Genomic DNA, 18,464 nt, shown 5'->3' with positions numbered 1-18,464 from the left:
GCGACTTGTTCGCTGTGGCGACCCCTGATGGGAAAAGCCGAAAGAGGAAGAAGACTTGTTACCAATAGAATTAATTCATTAATTAATTAAGTTTTATAAATTGTATATATATATATATATATATATATATATATATATATATATATACACAATTTACATACACTGACCAAAAATATAAACGCCACACTTTTGTTATTGCTCCCATTTTTTATGGTATGAACTCAAAGATGTGAAACATTTTCCACATACACAAAATAACAAGTTCTCTGAAATAATCTGTCTAAATCTGTGATAGTGACACTTCTCACAACGTCTCACAGCCATTGAAGAAGAGTGGACCAACATTCCACAGGCCACAATAGACAACCTGATCAACTCTCTGCGAAGGAGATGTGTCGCACTTCATGAGGCAAATGGTGGTCACACCAGATACTGACTGGTTGTCTGAGTCCCCTGACCCCCTCAATAAAACAAAACTGAAGATTTCAAAGTGGCCTTTTCTTGTGGCCAGTCTAAGGCACACCTGTGCAATAATCATGCTGTCTAATCAGCATTTTGATAGGGCACACCTGCGAGGTGTGATGGATTGTCTTGGCAAAGGAGAAGTGCTCACTATCACAGATTTAGACAGATTTGTGAACAATATTTCAGAGAACTGGTTATTTTGTGTATGTGGAAAATGTTTCACATCTTTGAGTTCATACCATAAAAAATGGGAGCAATGACAAAAGTGTTGCGTTTATATTTTTGGTCAGTGTATGTATATACATATATATTTACGTATATATACATATACACACACACACACACATATATATATATAGATAGATAGATAGATAGATAGATAGATAGATAGATAGATAGATAGATAGATAGATAGATAGATAGATAGATAGATAGATAGATAGATATAGATATATCACCGTGGTTCATCACCGCGGTGATGAAAAAGCCGACACCGTCACAGCTCTACTCGTGCGTTTACTTTGTCCGTTCTTTTTCTCCAAGCAGAAACTCTTTCTTTTACTGATGCAGCAGTGTTACTTTTTTGATGGACGTATAATCTTCATACGCCGTCATTTAAATCTCAGACTCCGTTTCACTGAAGTATAGGGCTTTCTTTTTTCTCCACGCGTTTCCATGGTGACTCCGGAAGTCGTCGATCCATTGAGAATGTCTTTATGTACATGACGTGCACATGCATTAACCCAGGGTTACCAAGTCGATGGTAATTAAGCCAACTCATATCCGGTCTTTTGGAACCGACATACCCAGAGTAAACAAGTTCAGGCAGATTTCAGCGGTTAAACTGAAAGATACTGTTCTCTGAAGGATAAAGACGCCTTTAAAACCAAAGGAAAGTAAAAAACATGGAAGGTTTTAGGAGAGGGTTCCATTTTCTCTAAATTCATTTTCATGTTTTTCTTCAAATTTGGTCAAAATCTAAGAATATGACTTTTTGCTGGAAGTCAGAGGTCCAGAGAAGATGAAAGCTGAATCGAGCTCTAGTCCTCTGGCCTGTCTTTATGTTGTGGTGTTCCGGTGTTCTCTCGGGTTGGTAGGGAGAAACCCGTCAAAATAAATGTGATGGGATGAGAAAACCATCCTCTTTAACCATTAACTACAAAGAACAAGAGGGAGTTCTCAAACAAAACATTGGCTTGCTGCTGCTGAAGTATAACTCACACCAGTGTGGAGCCTAAACCACCAACAGATCTCAGGGATTGGCAGACAGCTGGGAGAACTTTGGGTCAGAACCAAGAGGGCTGACGTTGCATTTAGCTGCTATACAGCAGATGGAAGCAGCGTCCTGATGAATCCAACTTTATCCAAGATTAAACAGTCTCAGTTAAAGTAGGTGCATGCTGGCTCCCATGTCCAACAGTGTCTAGACCAGTGTTTTTCCACCTTTTTTGCGCAAAGGCACACTTTCTCCTTGAGAAAAATCCTGCGGCACACCAGCATCCAAAAATTAAAAAAGGAGAAACTCTAGTCTGTATTGATGTACAGTCCCTCCACAATCTCACATGCATTTTTGTGATAATTGTGGCAGAAAAAGCTGGAAGTTGCAGCTGTTTTTTCTAAAAGATGTAATAAAAGTTAAGTTAGATTTTAGTAATAATTTTCAACTAAATTATTTGACATTTTACCCTGGTAGTTGTTTTTCCCTTCAGTTTATTAACATGGAATTTTATGTATTCTCACAAAAAACCAAATATATTCTTTCTAAATATTAATTTATTTATTTTTTTAGACGTTGGTGCAAAGGCAACTGTAATTTTTGAACAATATGATGACAATATGTTTGATAAAATTTACACAAAAAGACGAACATATGTTTTGTTTTCTGTAGCTACACAAAAAATGAACATGTTGAAGTTTTATTAGTTTTTCTTTTCTCTTAATCAAAGATGAAGTCTTTGAAAACTTTAACAAAAATGTTTTATTTCTTCTTAGATGATTAGATTGTTTCAATTTAGTTTAATTGTGTCTGTTGGCCACTTCACCATAATCTGTTTCTTAAGTGTTGTTATTACTTCTACTTAAATGTATCATATAAAATAATCCAGACATTCTTAGAAAAGTGTTTCAGTTAAAAAGATGACTTGGACCAAACTCCGGGATGTTTGATGAGATGCTGTCTTTAACCCAATGCATCATGGGAGATGTAGTGCTAACTTCCACAGATGGCAGACAGACTAGCGTCTCTGAGCTTCATTGATGTGTTCACTTGTTCCACGGTCTGACACCAGATTCTGTGGAAAGCTTCACCACTAAAGACGAGCTTTAGCTGGTATTTTTGTTAGAACTGAGAGACTTTAATCAGAACCAGGAAGTGAAGACTTTATCCACTTCTGATTGGTCAGACTAAAGACGTGTGATTAAGACTCCAAGAATGATTGGTGGAGACAGTTAAAGGGGCGGGACTTTTCAGAAAACGTCTGAAGCTACTGCTACATCGCAGTACCGTCATTCTTATCAAAATGTCTTTAATTTAATCAAATAAACACAAAGAAAAAAGTATTTTATGATCTTTTATATTCCTAACTACTCAGTGTTTTATCAGGACCTGGATGAACACAGAGCTGATATCCTGGAGATGGGAAGTGTTTTTAGATCAGTGAATGGGTCATTTCCCATGGTACACCTGAACATTTATCACGGCACCCTAGTGTGCGCCGCGGCACACTGGTTGAAAAATACTGACGCAGACTTCCAACAAGCTCGCTCCTGATTGGTGACAGTAGCAGCCACTGAGGTGTTGATTCAGACCAAATTACTGCTTAATGACATCGACTGGTTCCAACATGGCGGTGTCCATATGGTGAAAAAAATGGTGGCTGAACTGACTACATGTGATTGGAGCGGGAAGTAAACTATTTTCTATAGGTGACATCACACGCACTCAGTCCAGTTCTCTGCTGCAATGTTAAACTCTGCAGTGTAGCGCCCCCTGCAGTCTGACTGCTGCATCACACGGTCTGTTCTTCAGAGCTATTGTACAGTCACAGATTCTGTTGTTGTGAAAGGTGAAGAACAGGAAGTTCAGAGAACAATTCAAAGTCTCTGAACACAACAAAGTTCTGTTTTCATCTAACATCCTTCAGGAAAATAAAAGAATGTTTCTGTAACAAAGAGCAGACTGAACACATCAAAGCCAAATTTAATATTTACACGGAAAACAAGAAGAAACTAAACCTTACAGTGACTAAGGTTAAACCAAAAGGACTCCAGGTCTTCCTTCTGCCTCCATCAGCAGCCAAACTTGTGCTCCCATTGAACAGTTCAGGTGTGGAACTGCTTGGACTGTGATTCCGGGATGAGAGGTTCAGGTGGGGTCACATGACCACATCACAAAGCTGTGGGGCGCCGTGAAAACAGCAGACTGCTCAACCACATCACCTGTAGGTTAGTCAATAAAAAATGGAGCCCAGGTTAGCAGAACCAGGAGTCCGGGAGAGGAGAGCCAGCCCAACGATCCACAAAGAACGTCTCTGTGCAAACATCTTTTCAGGAGAGAAGAACCTGAAAGAGATGCCACTGCCCGACTCCTCCATCAAAGCTTTCTTCAGAGGAATCGGGGAGAAAAACAAATGTGTGTGGTTCAGGTGAGACTTGATGCACAAACTCCTTCCATCCCAAACTTAGATTTCAAAAGCATCGTTGAAAAGATGAAAGTCTTGAATTGTTCCTTCACTCTTCCTGCTGAAGCGACTCCTTTTCTGTCCATGGTCCGATGGAGAGCACTTCTCCAAGCATGGTGACGTTCCAGCTCCCATCAGTGCAGGAAGAGGCCTGTGTGTGTGTGTGGGGGGGGGGGGGGTTTAGGTCAGAGATCCGTGGTGCAGATAACCAGCAGCTCTGGAGAAAATCTGAAACTCTCACTGGTTCTCACCCCAGAGCAGTGGCGACCCCTCCCTACACAACCACAGCCCATTCCCACAGCCCTGTCATTACAGGGGGGGGGCAGTGTACATGAGGCCCCAACATCTGGGTCTGTGTCTGCTTGTATTTGTGTATCTGTTGGTGTGTATTCCTGTGTGATTGTATGTTTCTGTGAATCTGTGTGTGTTTCTCTGTTGTGTGTGTGTGTGTGTGTATCTGTGTGTGTGTATCACTGCTTCATGTTGCTCAGTCTCACAGCTTTCTCCAACTCAAACTGGCGATGGTCAACACGCTCCAAGAAGTTTTTCCGCTCCACAAACCTGAACACACAAAGAAAAAATCAGACCTCCTTCTACCAAAGTTGACCCCCCCTCCCCCCATTCCAGGGAGCAGTTCCACAGCTTGCCCTGCATATCTATTCAAATCAAACTTTATTTACAAAGAATGAGTTCAGACATCTGTCATACCATAATGATTCCTGCAACCGTAGTTTGTTTCTGATCCTTTCTAATCAGTTTTTCAATCCATATCCTAAATTGATTTGATACGTTTTGTTATAGACTGTTCCTGTTTGCTGCATGTCAGGCGTTTGAGGCTTTAGGTGGAGGAGCAGCACACCTCTGCTGGGAAGTTCAGAGTCTTTTTGTTCATCCAGGTCTGAGCCTTCTGCTTGTTACGTAGCATCGTGTGGATTCCTTACCCCTCCTTGCCTCTGTTGTGGATAGCCAGCTCCTCTGTGATGCCCTCCTCTGACTTGAAAGCATCCCAGTCCATCTTGGACTTCTCCAGCGTGCTCATTTTTGGTTTCTTTCCTCCAAGGCGACTGAGGATGCCGCCCATGCCTGACGGACGTTTGGTGCTGTAGGGGGAGAGCGTAAAGCAACAACACGGGTCAAATCCTTCACAGTTCCAGTTCGTCACACTAACACCAGATCCTGCTGCAGGGCTGACCCCAACAAAAAGGTCTTTAATCAAACACTTGTGAGCACGACTGTCCGAGTTCATTACTTCTGCAGTCTTCCTCAGACAAAGTCGGGGTTGGAATAAGAACTGGCCCTCACATGGGAAACAAGCTTCTGATCTTCAGCAAACAACATTTGAGGGAGTTCAACTAAACGCCGGCAGAGGTCGAGGCCAGAGCATGTCAATCATCAGCTCTCAGCAGGTACAACACCCCCATCGGAGCAGCCTCCCTCAAGGAGATCCAACAGCAGTTCAGGCTGTCTGCAGCTGCAGGGACACAACAAGGAGCCAACAGAAGCTGAGGACTACAACGAATGGGAGTGTTGTTGCACACAAAAACTCGACTGAGGTGAAAAAGCAGGCAGGGGACCTTCTGGGGCAAGGAGGAGGAGCTGCAGAGCTGCAGCTCATCAGCAGGAGTGAGGAGGAGCTGCAGCATGTCATCCTAGTGCTGTGCATCATCAGACTGCAGCCCAGCATACAGACTCCACACTGACCTCCTCAGAAGTGGATGAATTCTCTTTTTCCTCATCTTTAATCTTAACACGTCACATCCCTTCGATTCGATTCTAGCTTTGTTGCCGTGGTAACACAACAGCAGGGAGCGGCAGAACCATGTGAGTCTGCAGCAAACAGTCTTCAGCATCTTTGAAGATAAATGAGCTCTGAGGACTCTTTCCTGGGGAGCGGTCTGCTCTGAGAGCACACTGATGGGATACGGAGGAAATGGGTTTGGACACACTAAACTTCCTGTCTTCTGTAAAATGACTTCCTGCTTCCTGCCTGCATCTCTGTCTCTGTGAAGGAAGGCGTGCAAAAGCCCATATCATGGTTTGTTGTTATAGAAACAGAAGAAACTTAAGTCTTTATGTCAGATTGCAAAGAACTGCAACTCAATAGAAATTCAATTTAGATTTGTTTGTTTTTGTGTTTCTAGAATTGATTCCACTTAGGCCGGCACAATAAATCCCAAATTTATCGTTATCGCAATATCAAGTGGTGCAATACGCATCTCACAAAAGACGTTGAAAATTACGATAAATGGTCAACTTTAAATGTGCTAAAACAATCTTAGGTCAGCTTGAAATATTTAAGAAATCAAATAAATCCATTTATGCATTTGACCAAACAGATGGAGTCCTTTACATCATTGACCAATCAGATGGAGTCCTTTTATGTTAGATGATTGCCTCCTTCGTAGACGAGGGCCATTTGGAGTATAATTGAAGTTATGTTGACTCTCATTTAAATTAAACTGTTGCAGTGAAATAGAGATGATGTATTTAGTTGTTTTGCTGTTGTTCTTTTTTCTCAAGTTATATCGTCATCACAATCTTGATCACTAATATATCGCATATTGCGAGTTTTCCTCACATCGTGCAGCCCTAATCCCACTTGTGGCATAGATCAGTCTACTGATCCAGAGCAGCAGGGGGCGCCTTTTGGAGGTCAACGCCATGAAGTTTGCCAGAACAGGAGAAAGGGTCATCAAATGTGAGGAAGGAGTCCAAATATCTGTCTACAGTTTTACACCAAATCGTCCGTAAATTCATCAGACTGTGGTCAAATCCTCTCAGCTACATGAAATGAACACAATCAAGGCAGAATAAAACAGAGGAGATCCAGGAAGGAGTCTGCAGGAGGATGAAGGTATGAGTGGTAACGTTTCCCACACTGCACCTGTAAGCAGCAGGAGAAGAAGCCCCTCCTAGCTGGTCCAGTGTGAACACCATGGGCTTTGTGCACGTTTAGTGTGAATGAATGCACCCCACATGCAGTGTGAACACGGCTAAAGACTGACAAAGATCCAAACCAGGGGTGGTCATTATGGATGTGATGACAGATCGCGGGCCATCAAAGATAGAAAGAAATAAAGAAATAAAACAGTATCAAATCAAATATCTGTCTGACAGTTGTCACCCTCTCTGTGGAATACGTCTTTTGATTGACATTCAGAGCGGCCAATCAAACTTCTTCTGAAACATGTCACTGTTGTGTTTAACTACACTAAGCGCACTTCCTTTTTTGTGCCTCCCGGCTGGCTCCGCTGTGTGCCGGGTCCATGGCGGCGGAGCACTCCGGCCCTCAGGAGCCTGAGCGTCCTCGATTGGAATGAAGCGAGACTGAGACCCCCGTCTCACCCAACCGTCCTGCCACGGCGCCTCCTGTCCGCGGTTCCCGCCCGACAGATTCCAGTCCACCCAGGCAGCAGTGCTGTCCAGAGCCCCGTCCTGTCGGCTCAGTCGTGGTTACGCCAGCGGCGCTTTAGAAATGTTACCCCCCCATGACACGGTTCACAGCAGAGCAATCGTTGCTGCTTTCTGTTTTCATAAAACACCTTATCAGTACTACAAAAATAACATTCATACACACGACACAGCTATCTCCTCACAAAGAGTTGTGTATTCTTATTGTGTAGTTTTTGCGATATTACTGCAGCAGCACATAAACACAGTATTTTTGTCAAATCTGAAGTTGAATAAAGTGACTTTGGTGGATAATTCCAGGCCATCACTAGTAGCTACAGTTCTATACGCCGTGCTCCACAGCTTACTTGAAGAAACTGCATCATCAGTCAACATGATGTCTGGAACGCCACTTCTCCTGTGAACATCTGAGCTCTCCTCGCCGCCTCACCTTGGTACCAATAACGGCACATTTCAGAGCACAAATACAGTCAATCTGATTCTGGTGTTGAGGAGAGCATGAGCACTGCTACGGCTGGTTGGGCCTCCAGGTGGAGGTATGTGGTGGAGACGTCTGCCCTGCATGAGCGCCGCATTTAACGCTTGGGGTGGAGCTCCCTGCAGATGTGTGCTGGAATTGCACACTGCTGCACGCCAATCCGTCCAGCATCAACAGTGGCGAGGACACATGCTCCTCTCCACAATCCCTGGACATTTGAACCAGCTGTGCTGCCTCCATCAGTACAACAATGATAAAAGATCTATTTTTTGGTGTGCACCTTCATTTAGCTGCAGTCAGAATCCTCTCAATGCACTCTGGTATCTGGAAGACCTCTGAAACACACGACTGCAGGTTTTTGTATTTACCTGGCTCCAGGGAGAGGCGACTCGCTAACTGGGGGCTTGTCCGGGTTTCCAGCATCCTCCTCCTCAGCTTTCTGGGTCTTCAGGTAAGTCTTGGCTTCCCTGGAGTCTGCTGACACTTCTTTGCTCACCCTGACAGAGACACAGATCCACAGACCTTCAGCAGAGCAGCGTGAAGCAAATGCCCGGTTGAAGCACCAACACATGGCGCAGTCTGCGGCAGGCAACATCCTTCATGACTACACAAAGGCAATCTCTGACAGATGAAGACGGAATGAGTCAGATGTAGTGGATTTGGGGTTTGCTGCTGTGGCATCATTGAGTGAGCAGCCCCATCTAGTGTTCAGAGGTAGACGCGTCAGGAGAGGACACATGATGTTCAGAAACGCACCGGACTTCTTCTCCAGCAAAGTCGAACACTTTGGTGATGACCACTTTATCGGCCTGGGATGTTTTCGTTTGTGCAGTGGAAGCCTGAGGCTGCAGGCCTGAAGACGGAGTCTGAGAACAGAAAAGAACAAATAAAGACCCACTCTGCGCTGCTGGGAGGGGAGGATCTACTCTGTGACAGTGCAAGGAATGCTTTTCAAACCCTGCAGAAACATGACGCTGCAGTTTGTTGTAGGTTCAGAGCTTTAGCTGCTGGTCCATCATGCCTGCTCTGCAGGTCAGGCAGCAGCTCTCTTACATCACCAGCAGAAATACCTCCTGTTTTCTGGGGGGACACTCTTCTGCGGGGGCTTTGTCCCGGGATCCAACGTCAGACAGGAAACTGGCCCAAAGATCATCAGATTTTTTCTTCTGCGTGGCCTCATCTTCATCACCTCCCTGTGGTGGATCAGCCCGTTCTTTGCCGTCCTCCTCGGACTTCCTGCGCTTCCTGCTTTAAGTGATCAAAACTCTTCTTTAATTTCCATGACAGGCACAAATAACACACCATTATCATCAGGGCTTTTTTAGCTCATCAGATTCATCCAAATCTGATCCAAATATTTTCCAAAGTCGTTACAAAACAAAGGATGCCTCAAAGAAACAAAAGTTGATGTTTGGAACCAGTAACTGTGCAGTTTCCCACGTGTGCAGGTCATACGCCATGCAGGTACGGTAAACAGCAGCAGGTATGAAGAGGCAGCTGCGGCAGGAAAGCCGCCAGGAGCTTTTTAGACATTTATGAGCTTTTAGTGTGGACTTTAGAGCCAATTCATAACCCAATGATGACAATAAAGCATAAAAACTAAGGAGAAAAGAAGGAAATCCAAACATTTTTCTGTCTCTCCTGCAATCATTTCCCATCTTCTCACCTCATATGAACATCCTTCCTCCTCTTCTTCTTCCTGCCAGGATGTGGAACGCTATCCTCCTGATGTAGAGGGTCCTCCTTCTCGCACTCGTTCATGTCGTCCTCACTGAGGTTATCATCTGCAACAGCAGCAGGAACCAGCGTCAGGATGGAGAGACGGAGCGACCCGAGGGGTCTTCACCCCACACAGTCCAGCAGCTTCCAGCCCCGCGCCCCCCCAGGAGAAGTCAACGCTGAGAAGGAATGTTTCTCACAAAGATCATCGACTGTATTGGAGAACTGGACCGAGTGAGTGGGACTTTAATTCTGGCTCCAACCAAATAAAGTCCATTCAGCCGCCATTTTTTTTGCAATACCGTTGCCACCATGGTGGAGCCAGACAACATCAATGAGCCATCGTTTCCATGACAACCTTGTAAGTCAGGAGGGAGCTTGTTCAGGAGAATCTGTCAATCAGAAGTTTTGAATGTTTGACGTGAGACCACCTGATTTTATTAAGGCATCTGATTGGTCAGTTTATAACATGAAACTTGCAATAGAGAAAAACTAGCATAAAAAAAATGAGGATTATATAAAAAAAAGTGTAAAAAAAGGTATTAGATCAAAAATGGTTCTTCTGACCAATAGAATGACTTAGTAACAGCGATTTATTTTCTGTAGACGTCTGTGGGATTCTGGCTTCTGAAAGTCACTTCCTGTTTGGAATGGGAGGGGGGCGGGGTCACCCAGTCCAGTCCCTTGTACTGTCAATGGCAAAAACTGTTCAGTTTTATAGAAAACTACAGCTGGAAAACCCAAGAAAATAAGCAGATCAGTACCAATCAGTAACAACTAGGCCGCACAATAAATCGCAAATTTATCGTTATTGTTATTATGTCCACCTGTGCAATACGCATGTCGCAAAAGATGGTGAAAATTGCGAAAAATGGTTACTTTAAATGTGCTAAAACAATCTTACGGCAGCTTGAAGTATTTAATGAATAAAATAAATCCATTTATGCATTTGACCAATCAGATGGATCCGTTCCCGTTGTTGACCAATCAGATGGAGCCCTTTTCTGTTAGATGTTTGCCTCCTATGCAGACGAGGGTCATTCGGAGTGTAATTTTTCAACAGTTGCAGTGAAACGGAAATGATGTTTTTGGTTGTTTTGCTATTTGTTAAAGTTAAATCGTCATCGCAGTTTTGATGACTAATATCGCAAATGGCGAGTTTTCCTCATATTGTGCAGTCGTAGTTACAAATGTGGAATGTTCAGCATCTCCTCCACTCTTTGAAATGTGATCAGATGAAAACAACACAACAAGATGGGTCAGTGTGTGTCACGGTGCTTTAAATGAGCTGCTTCAAGTGCCATCAGAAAGACGACAGCTGAGGTCTGAGCGGCCATCACTGAGCACGCTGCCATCAGCTTTACATTTCCCAGAACGCTGCACTCATCACACTTGCACATTTACTCTGGGAAGCCTTAATATCAGTGGGGAGACTCCGAATGAAAAGAGCTTCTGGTGTGAAGGACTCTGCTTCACGGTTCCAGTGGTCTCCACAGAGGTCCATGGAGGCTGGAGGATCTAGTTTCAGGGAAAGTCAGTGCAGAGCTGGCATCTCTGCAGACGCTGTCAGCCTGGATTTGTCGTCATAGGGTTTTTTCAGACTAAACACTTTGACTAGACAACGGGCTGCAGACAGCAGAACAGGTCTCAGACACGCTTCACTGCTGGGAGCCCAGACGAGCCTTCACCACCGGGCCGAACAGCGGATCCTGATCCCTGATCTCAACGGGATCTAGGAGATTCTGTCGGTGTGGTTTGAACTCTTGACAATATTCACAGGATTACAGAATGTCAGCCCTGAATCACCCATAAACCCCTTGATAGTGTTTTTCTGAAAATATAGAAAAGACGTTTGACGATTTTAGTCACTGAGATCCAGCAGGAAGCCAGTCCTTTAGTATTTGTCAAACATCATTTTTATTCATTCTTCTACTTGAGCTTTGTGGCGGGAAGTTTCCTTTAGGATAAAGTTCAGTCTATTATAAAATAAAATAAACAAACCGTGCAGGATAATGTCTACTTTACTCATTTCCACTGAGACTCCTGCTAGATGGATGGATGCTTCATAACAACAAACCTGATGGACCAAAGATGGTAGAGAAGAAGAGAGGAGGATGCCTCACCCGACGGGACATAGTCCTCATCCTCGTGGGACTGGTACCCGTCCGAGTCGTAGTCGGAGTAACTCATGGTTGGGAGGAAGCGTCTGAAGACGGAGAACTCCAAAGAACCGGGTCAAAACCTGCGGCTCGGAACCTCGAAGCCGTTTGTCTGTCGCTCTGCGGCGGAACTTCCGGTCCTCCTCTTCCTCTCCGGAGGTGAACAGCAGTTAAGGCCACAGGTTTTTCACACTGCCACCTGCCGGCAGACCGTGGAACATGTCCATCTGTCTTTGGATCGTTCTAGGCCTCAGAAACTGTTTGACAATTTAGCCTTTGGACTCAAACCTGGTGAATAACATTCAAAAATCAAAGAACGAGAAACCAGCTAATAACCTGGATTTATTCACGCTTCATTCAACCACACGGGGTGACTGTAACTCCCTTTCCAACAGTTTCACCAGTGAGACTCAGACAGAAATTCCTGCTACTGAACAGTAAAGTTTTCCAGATTCTTGGATTTCTTCCAGATCATTAAGTGGAAATGAAATCTGTGTCCAAACAAACAAGTAAACTAGAATGAATGTCAAATCCATTCACATGTTAGTTTCCTAAAGTTCAGTCCACTGTTGTTTTTCCACATCCAAATAATCCAGAGGGAACATTCTTAGAACATTCTAGCACACTGTATGGACACATGACTTTATTCAAAGTCTGTCCACACATTGGAGTGGAATGATGGACTGATCTGTTCTTGATGATGTCATCATATTTTTTCTACAGATAACCAGTTTAATGTGGTTTCATTAATACAAGTAGTGCTTGGGGGACAGAGGAGCTTCTTTGTCTCCTTAACAGGAATAACTGCAGGGAAGAAATTAAAAACAAAACCAAAACAATTATGAAGATTAATAAAGTTAATAGATAAAAGGGAGTCAACATGATTCATTCCTATGCAATGTTTTCCATGTATTTATTTTTTGTAATGCTCTAAAAATACTGTTTGGATTGGGATTGACTAAAAGAAAATGGAACCCGATAAATTGTTAATTTTCATCCAAAGCCTTTTTAAAACCTCTGTTTATTTTTCAATTTCTCAGTTTGAAATTAATAAATAAAAAGAACAGACAAAAAAGAAGAAGTAGCAAGTCTGGGAGAGACACAAACCTTACTTTTTGTAGGTGACCAAATTAGCATTTTATTAAGGAATTTATGAAGTTTTTCATTTAAAATCCTACAATGTGTTTTCCTGGATTCTTTTTTCTACATTCTGTCCCTAATAGTTGCAGTGTATCTATAATGAACATTACAGGCCTCTCTCATCTTTCTTTCTAAGAGGGAGGACTTGCATAGTTGATGTTTGTCTGAATTCTTTTTTGTCCCCTTGTGAAGGTTCACAATGAGTCAAATGACAAAGCTGGAGTTTTTTGTAAGATCTTTTAATATTATTATTTGCTGTGTTTGATGAAAAAGTACAAAACTGAATAGTTTCAAAACTAAAGTAATTTGGGCCCAACTGAAAAAAATAACTAAATGGAACAAACAAGTGGGACTGAACTGATCTCAGCCCCTGCACTGACACACCGGGGAAGCTTCATAGAGAGGGACAAACCATACTGGACACATGAGGGAGGGACCAACAAACTAATCAAACATTCCAACTAATCCATCTAAGGTTACAAAACAGTAAAACAAACAACATTTATATAATATAAAAGCAGTCTTCAACAAAAAAGTGGACTTAATAATTCCCTTTAAATAAGCAAAAATAAAGGCCACACAGAGAGTTGGCGACCCCTGCAGTTCCCCGTGGAACGTCCCAATCTCCTCTGCTGGTTATGGAGGGTCAACTCAGAAACAAACAAAGGGGAATAAACTACTTTTTCTCACTTGAAACAAATTAATCAAATGTGTGCAGCCATTGTTAATTTATTTTAGGAAGCAAAGTAAAAGTGAATTTGAAGAAAAATTAAAGAAATACTAACACCTCTGTGGTGGTTTGAGGTTCAACCACCACACGCTCCCCCTCCTCCAGACTTTCCCGATGGCAGCGGGAAAGACAGTCAAGCAACGATGTTTTCTTTGCCAGGGATGTGGATGACTTCAAAGTCTAACGGCTGGATCGCCTGTTGGTGTCCTTCATGCTTTGCAGCCATTTCAGTGCTTTATGGTCTGTCTCTATGGTGAAGGATCTTCCTAAAAGGTATTATTTAAAGGAGTCTAAGGCCCATTTCACCGGCAGACACTCCTTCTCAATGGTAGAATAGCGGGGTGCAGTTTGCGACTGATGAAAGCAACAGGGTGGCGATCTTTAGGAGGTCCTTGGAGCAGTACCAGCAGCACCAAGCCCTCTGTCTGAAGCATCAGTTTGCAGTATGAAAGGTTGTTGAAAGTCAGGACACTTCAGAACAGGATGTCCACTTAAGGCTTGTTGAATGTCTCTGATTTCTCTGTCCATCACTTACTTGTCGTGTCAGTGAGTGAAGCTGCTGTAGTTGAAACATTTGTGATACCAGCCGGTCATGCCAAGGAAAGACCTTAATTGTTTCTTAGTTTGAGGCAATAAGGGCAGGACTGGATGGCCTCCACTTTTTCAACTTGTGGCTTTACCTCTCCGTTCCCAATGAGGTAGCCCAGGTACTGGATCTCCTTCCTTGCCACGTCACACTTTGCTGGATTAATGGTCAAACCTGCAGTGTGGAGACACTCCAAAACAATTTTCAGGTGTTCCAGATGTTCTTCCCAGCTGTTGCTGTACACCACAATGTCGTCAAGGTATGCAGATGTAAACTGTGACAGACAATGCCTTGTCCATTAATCTTTGAAACGTGGCTGGAGCTCCTTGTAATCCAAATGGCATGACAGTAAAATGATATAGGCCCCGTGGGGTTCTGAAGGCAGTCAGCTCCCTGGACCAGGCTGTTAACGGGACCTGTCAATATCCTTTGGAGAGATCAATCGTTGTCAGATATTTTGCCTTACCAAGGTGGTCAATGAGTGAGTTCATCAATTCCTGGTGTAGGGTATGAATCAAACTTAGAAACAGAGTTTAGATAACGAAAGTCTATGCAAAACTTTATTGTTTCATCCTTCTTTGGGACAAGAACAATTGGATTGCACCACTAACTCTGAGAAGCTTCAATGATGCCTAGGGACAGCATCAGGTCAATTTCCTTTAGCAGGGGACCAAGTAACCGTTCTAGAATCCTGTAACTTAGGCGTTTGACCACAGCATTCTCTATGGCTGATGGAGTGGGCAGATATTGTTCTTCTACTTCCTCACCAGCTATGCTCCTTATAAAGGTCACTGTGTATTTTCCCTCTGCTCCAGGGATGCTTTGCTTCAGCAGATTGACATGCAGGACACGACTGCTGTGGCTGTGATCTGGAACAGAGACTTTGTAAGTGGTGGGACCCAATTTTTGAATAACGTCAAAAGGCCTTCGCCACTTAGCCACTAGCTTGCTCTCTCCACTGTTGGCAGCATCACCAACACTTTCTGACCTGGAGAAATCTTCTGGTGCGAGCAGCTTTATCATACCAGGTTTTCTGGTTTGTTTGTCACCATGTGTTCCTGAGCAAGGGCAGACATCTTCTCCAACTTTTCTCTCATCTCGATGAGATAAGACACAATGTTAATTGGTTCTCTACCTTCTCCATCCTCCCAGGTTTCCCTCAACAGCGCTAGAGGTCCCCTCACTTCATGTCCAAACAGCAACTCAAATGGGGAAAACCCAGTGGAGCCTTGTGGAACTTCCCTGTAAGCGAGAAGCAGATATGGAAGCCACTGGTCCCAGTCAGAACCTGTGTCATTGAATTTGCGTAACATTTGCTTCAACATTTGATTAAACCTATCTGTTAAACCATCTGTTTGAGGATGGTAAGGTGTTATCCTCAAGCCTTTGATGCCAAGTAACTGATACACATCCTTCAGCAGTTTAGACATGAAGGCAAATAGCCCGGTTCAGCTTGCATGTCGTTTGGTTTTATCCCCTCACAAGTCGGGTTCAAAATCCAGCTGGGTCTGTGTTTGCATGTCCTCCCGGTGCGTGTGTGGGTTCTCTGTGGACACTCCGGCTTCCTCCCACAGTCCAAAAACATACTTCATGGGTTCATTGATGATTCCAAATGGTTCCGTGGGTGTGATGTGAATGTGTGTGGTTGTGTGTCTGTGTGTGCCACTGTGATGGACAGGAGGACAGACCAATGTATCATCGGTGGACCTTGTCTCTATTAGTGTTGTACAGAACCCAAATCTAAGTGCAGCTCTGATGACTTCCAGACGTAAACAACACAAGTTGAATTCAGACGCCAAAACTTTGATGTTGATAATAGAAACAGACAGGAAATCTTTTCTGATGTTGATGCAGACTTTTACAGGCACTGGCACACTGGCAGGGGTCATGAGCTGATGTTACAGTTCTGCAGATACACAGTCATCATGAGACAGAACAATCAGCTGCAACATCAGCTAGCCCATCATGATAATTCAATACATGTTATTGGTTATTACACAGACCTCAATTAAGGGTTGTGACACAGACTGTGTGGAAAGAAAAATCCTTTGTAACAAAGATGGGGAAAAATAGATAATATCTTGAAGAGACTAGCAATAACAGCAGATGATCCAGCAACTCCTTCTTCCACATGGCTGGTGTTTTTTGGTGGTATGTTAGTCCGCGATGGGGATCTCTGAAGTAGGACATGGGACTGATGATTGAGTCTAAATTTACAAACAAAAGTTAGGAAAATGCTGGCTGAGGTTTAAAAGCAGAATCGGAAGGATCACAAGAAGCGAAGAGAGAGATGCTGCAACAAAGAGAGGCGGCTATTACACCTTCTCCTCTCAAATGACACATAATTGGCTTTTTACAATATAATGTGTTTAGATGGCAGACGCACAGCTCTATTGAAGAGGACATAAATGAGTAGTGATTAAGTGTAATTTGCACATATTATCATATAGGGGCGGGGGGCAGAGCAGCTCTTCTGTGCGGTTCAGTCGACACTCGGTTATCCATATAATCAAATATAGGAGTAAAGTAAAAAGATGTTTCCCTGTAACTGAGCCGAACAAGCTTTTAAAAGTCATTACAGTGTTATTAAAAAGACACTTTTCAAAGTATCGTAAGTTGCATTGACTAAAACTTTCAGTGATTTGTTAGTCATGGGGAGGTCAGAGCGCCACTGCTTTGGTCTATGGCCAATAGATAGGCTCCAGCAGCCCCGTGACCCCAAAAGAGAAAAAGGGATTAGAAGGTGAATGGATGAATGAATAGTTTCTGCTTAAAAGCTACATGTACTGCTGTAGGATCCTCCATGACCATCACCCCTGGTGTCTTCTTGGAGTGACTCTGCTGGAGTTGTTCCTCCATCGTGCCTTTGGGCATGCTCAGGAGGAAATAGAATATCTGGATCACATCTTCATTTACATGAACAGAATTGGAAAAATGTGGATGGTTTTTTCCTCTTTTTGTTGTCATAAGATCCCTTTTGAGTTTGCTCTTTACCAATAAACTGAGGAGGAATTAAATTTTGCTGAGCTGAAGAAGTTGCTCCAATCAGGATCATTTCACTAAAGAAAAGGATAAAAAATGAGCTTTCAGGTCTGAAGCTTTCAGGTCTCAAGCTCACAGTAAAACACCAGTCAATTCTGGGCAGAAGATAGAGAGCATCTTGCGTGCTACACCATGGTGAAGATCAATATGTGATGGAGCGGCTGTTGAGAGGGGTGTCCATTCTCTGGACAAGAGGCTCTGGTTTGTCTCACTTTAGTTCCCGAACCACCACTATGGACCGATCTGAATTAAGTTATGAAAACAGTCTTGTGTGCATCCCCTCATAAAGCATTGACCTGCCTGGATTCTGGCTTCTAACAGGGTTTGTCTCTGCACAGCATTAGAAAGAGTCATCTTCTGCATGGTTTCCATCTACACGACTGTCATGAGGAGATGCTGGTCCTGCACTGATGTGTGCGTCAGCAACGTTTTCATGGGCGGTCATGTTCTTGATCACGCTCTGCAGTAACAAACATGCTACCAGGTTGGACATTGGGTTTTCTGGGACCCAGGCTCCTTAATAGATAAAATGTTTAAATTAATAACATAGTTTTTTATGAAATAAAATACAGATGTAGTGCTCAAAATTGTTCAATAGGTTTTAACTTGAAAATACCTTCACTTCCTTTGTACAGTTTTCTGAGAAGCGGTGAAGTTTGTGTCACAAACAGATTGGTTAGTAAGAGGACAAACCTGGAAGTAAGAAAATCCTGGAGTCTGAACACGAGCTGGAGAAGAACGTCAGTCATTTCCTTAACTGAACGCATTTTGGTTCATGCAATGAAACTGAGCATTTTGGAGAATCTATCCACCAACGTTAGGATGGTGGTGTTACCTGTTCAATGAGTAGTCTAGTGGCAAAGTCTTTGGAGACATGGGACCATGATCTCTAGGGTCCAGATGAGGTATAAAGGAAACTTGGTTTGTACCACGCAAACATTCTTAACATCCCTACAGAAAGTGGGCCACATGATCCCTGCTGAGGCACAAAAGAACAGAGTCTGGGAAATCCTAGAAAGGAAGTATACACCACTGGAGAACCTTCGATCAGAAA

The 18,464-nt window shown here is 43.4% G+C and overlaps 1 protein-coding gene across 2 annotated transcripts; it reads right to left on the bottom strand.

Moving 5' to 3' along the window:
* Positions 1–3,641: 3,641 nt before the first annotated feature.
* cfdp1 (craniofacial development protein 1) lies at positions 3,642–12,060 on the bottom strand. Of its 2 annotated transcripts, none has more exons than XM_011472838.3 (7): positions 11,877–12,060; positions 9,701–9,818; positions 9,105–9,282; positions 8,791–8,900; positions 8,403–8,531; positions 5,087–5,245; positions 3,642–4,706 (listed from the first exon to the last, which is right to left on the bottom strand). In XM_011472838.3, exons 1-7 carry the CDS (start codon positions 11,941–11,943, stop codon positions 4,616–4,618), a joined length of 852 nt encoding a protein of 283 aa, XP_011471140.1. In that variant the 5' UTR covers positions 11,944–12,060; the 3' UTR covers positions 3,642–4,615. The 2 variants fall into 2 exon arrangements, with proteins under 2 accessions (XP_011471140.1, XP_004086256.1); XM_004086208.4 differs by having other exon boundaries at positions 9,105–9,279.
* Positions 12,061–18,464: the final 6,404 nt, after the last annotated feature.

The sequence above is a fragment of the Oryzias latipes genome, chromosome 6 (genome assembly GCF_002234675.1).
Source record: "Oryzias latipes chromosome 6, ASM223467v1".
Classification (NCBI taxonomy): domain Eukaryota; kingdom Metazoa; phylum Chordata; class Actinopteri; order Beloniformes; family Adrianichthyidae; genus Oryzias; species Oryzias latipes.
Note: the sequence above shows the minus strand (reverse complement) of the source record. Positions and strands in the feature narration are given on the sequence as shown.

Coding starts and splice junctions, on each gene's coding strand:
- cfdp1 (XM_011472838.3), bottom strand. CDS start 11,943: ATGAGTTACTCCGACTACGACTCGGACGGGTACCAGTCCCACGAGGAT. Junction 9,283..9,700: donor AGGAAGGATGTTCATATGAG/GTGAGAAGATGG, acceptor GATCACTTAAAG/CAGGAAGCGCAGGAAGTCCG. Junction 5,246..8,402: donor TCGCCTCTCCCTGGAGCCAG/GTAAATACAAAA, acceptor CTCCCCCTACAG/CACCAAACGTCCGTCAGGCA.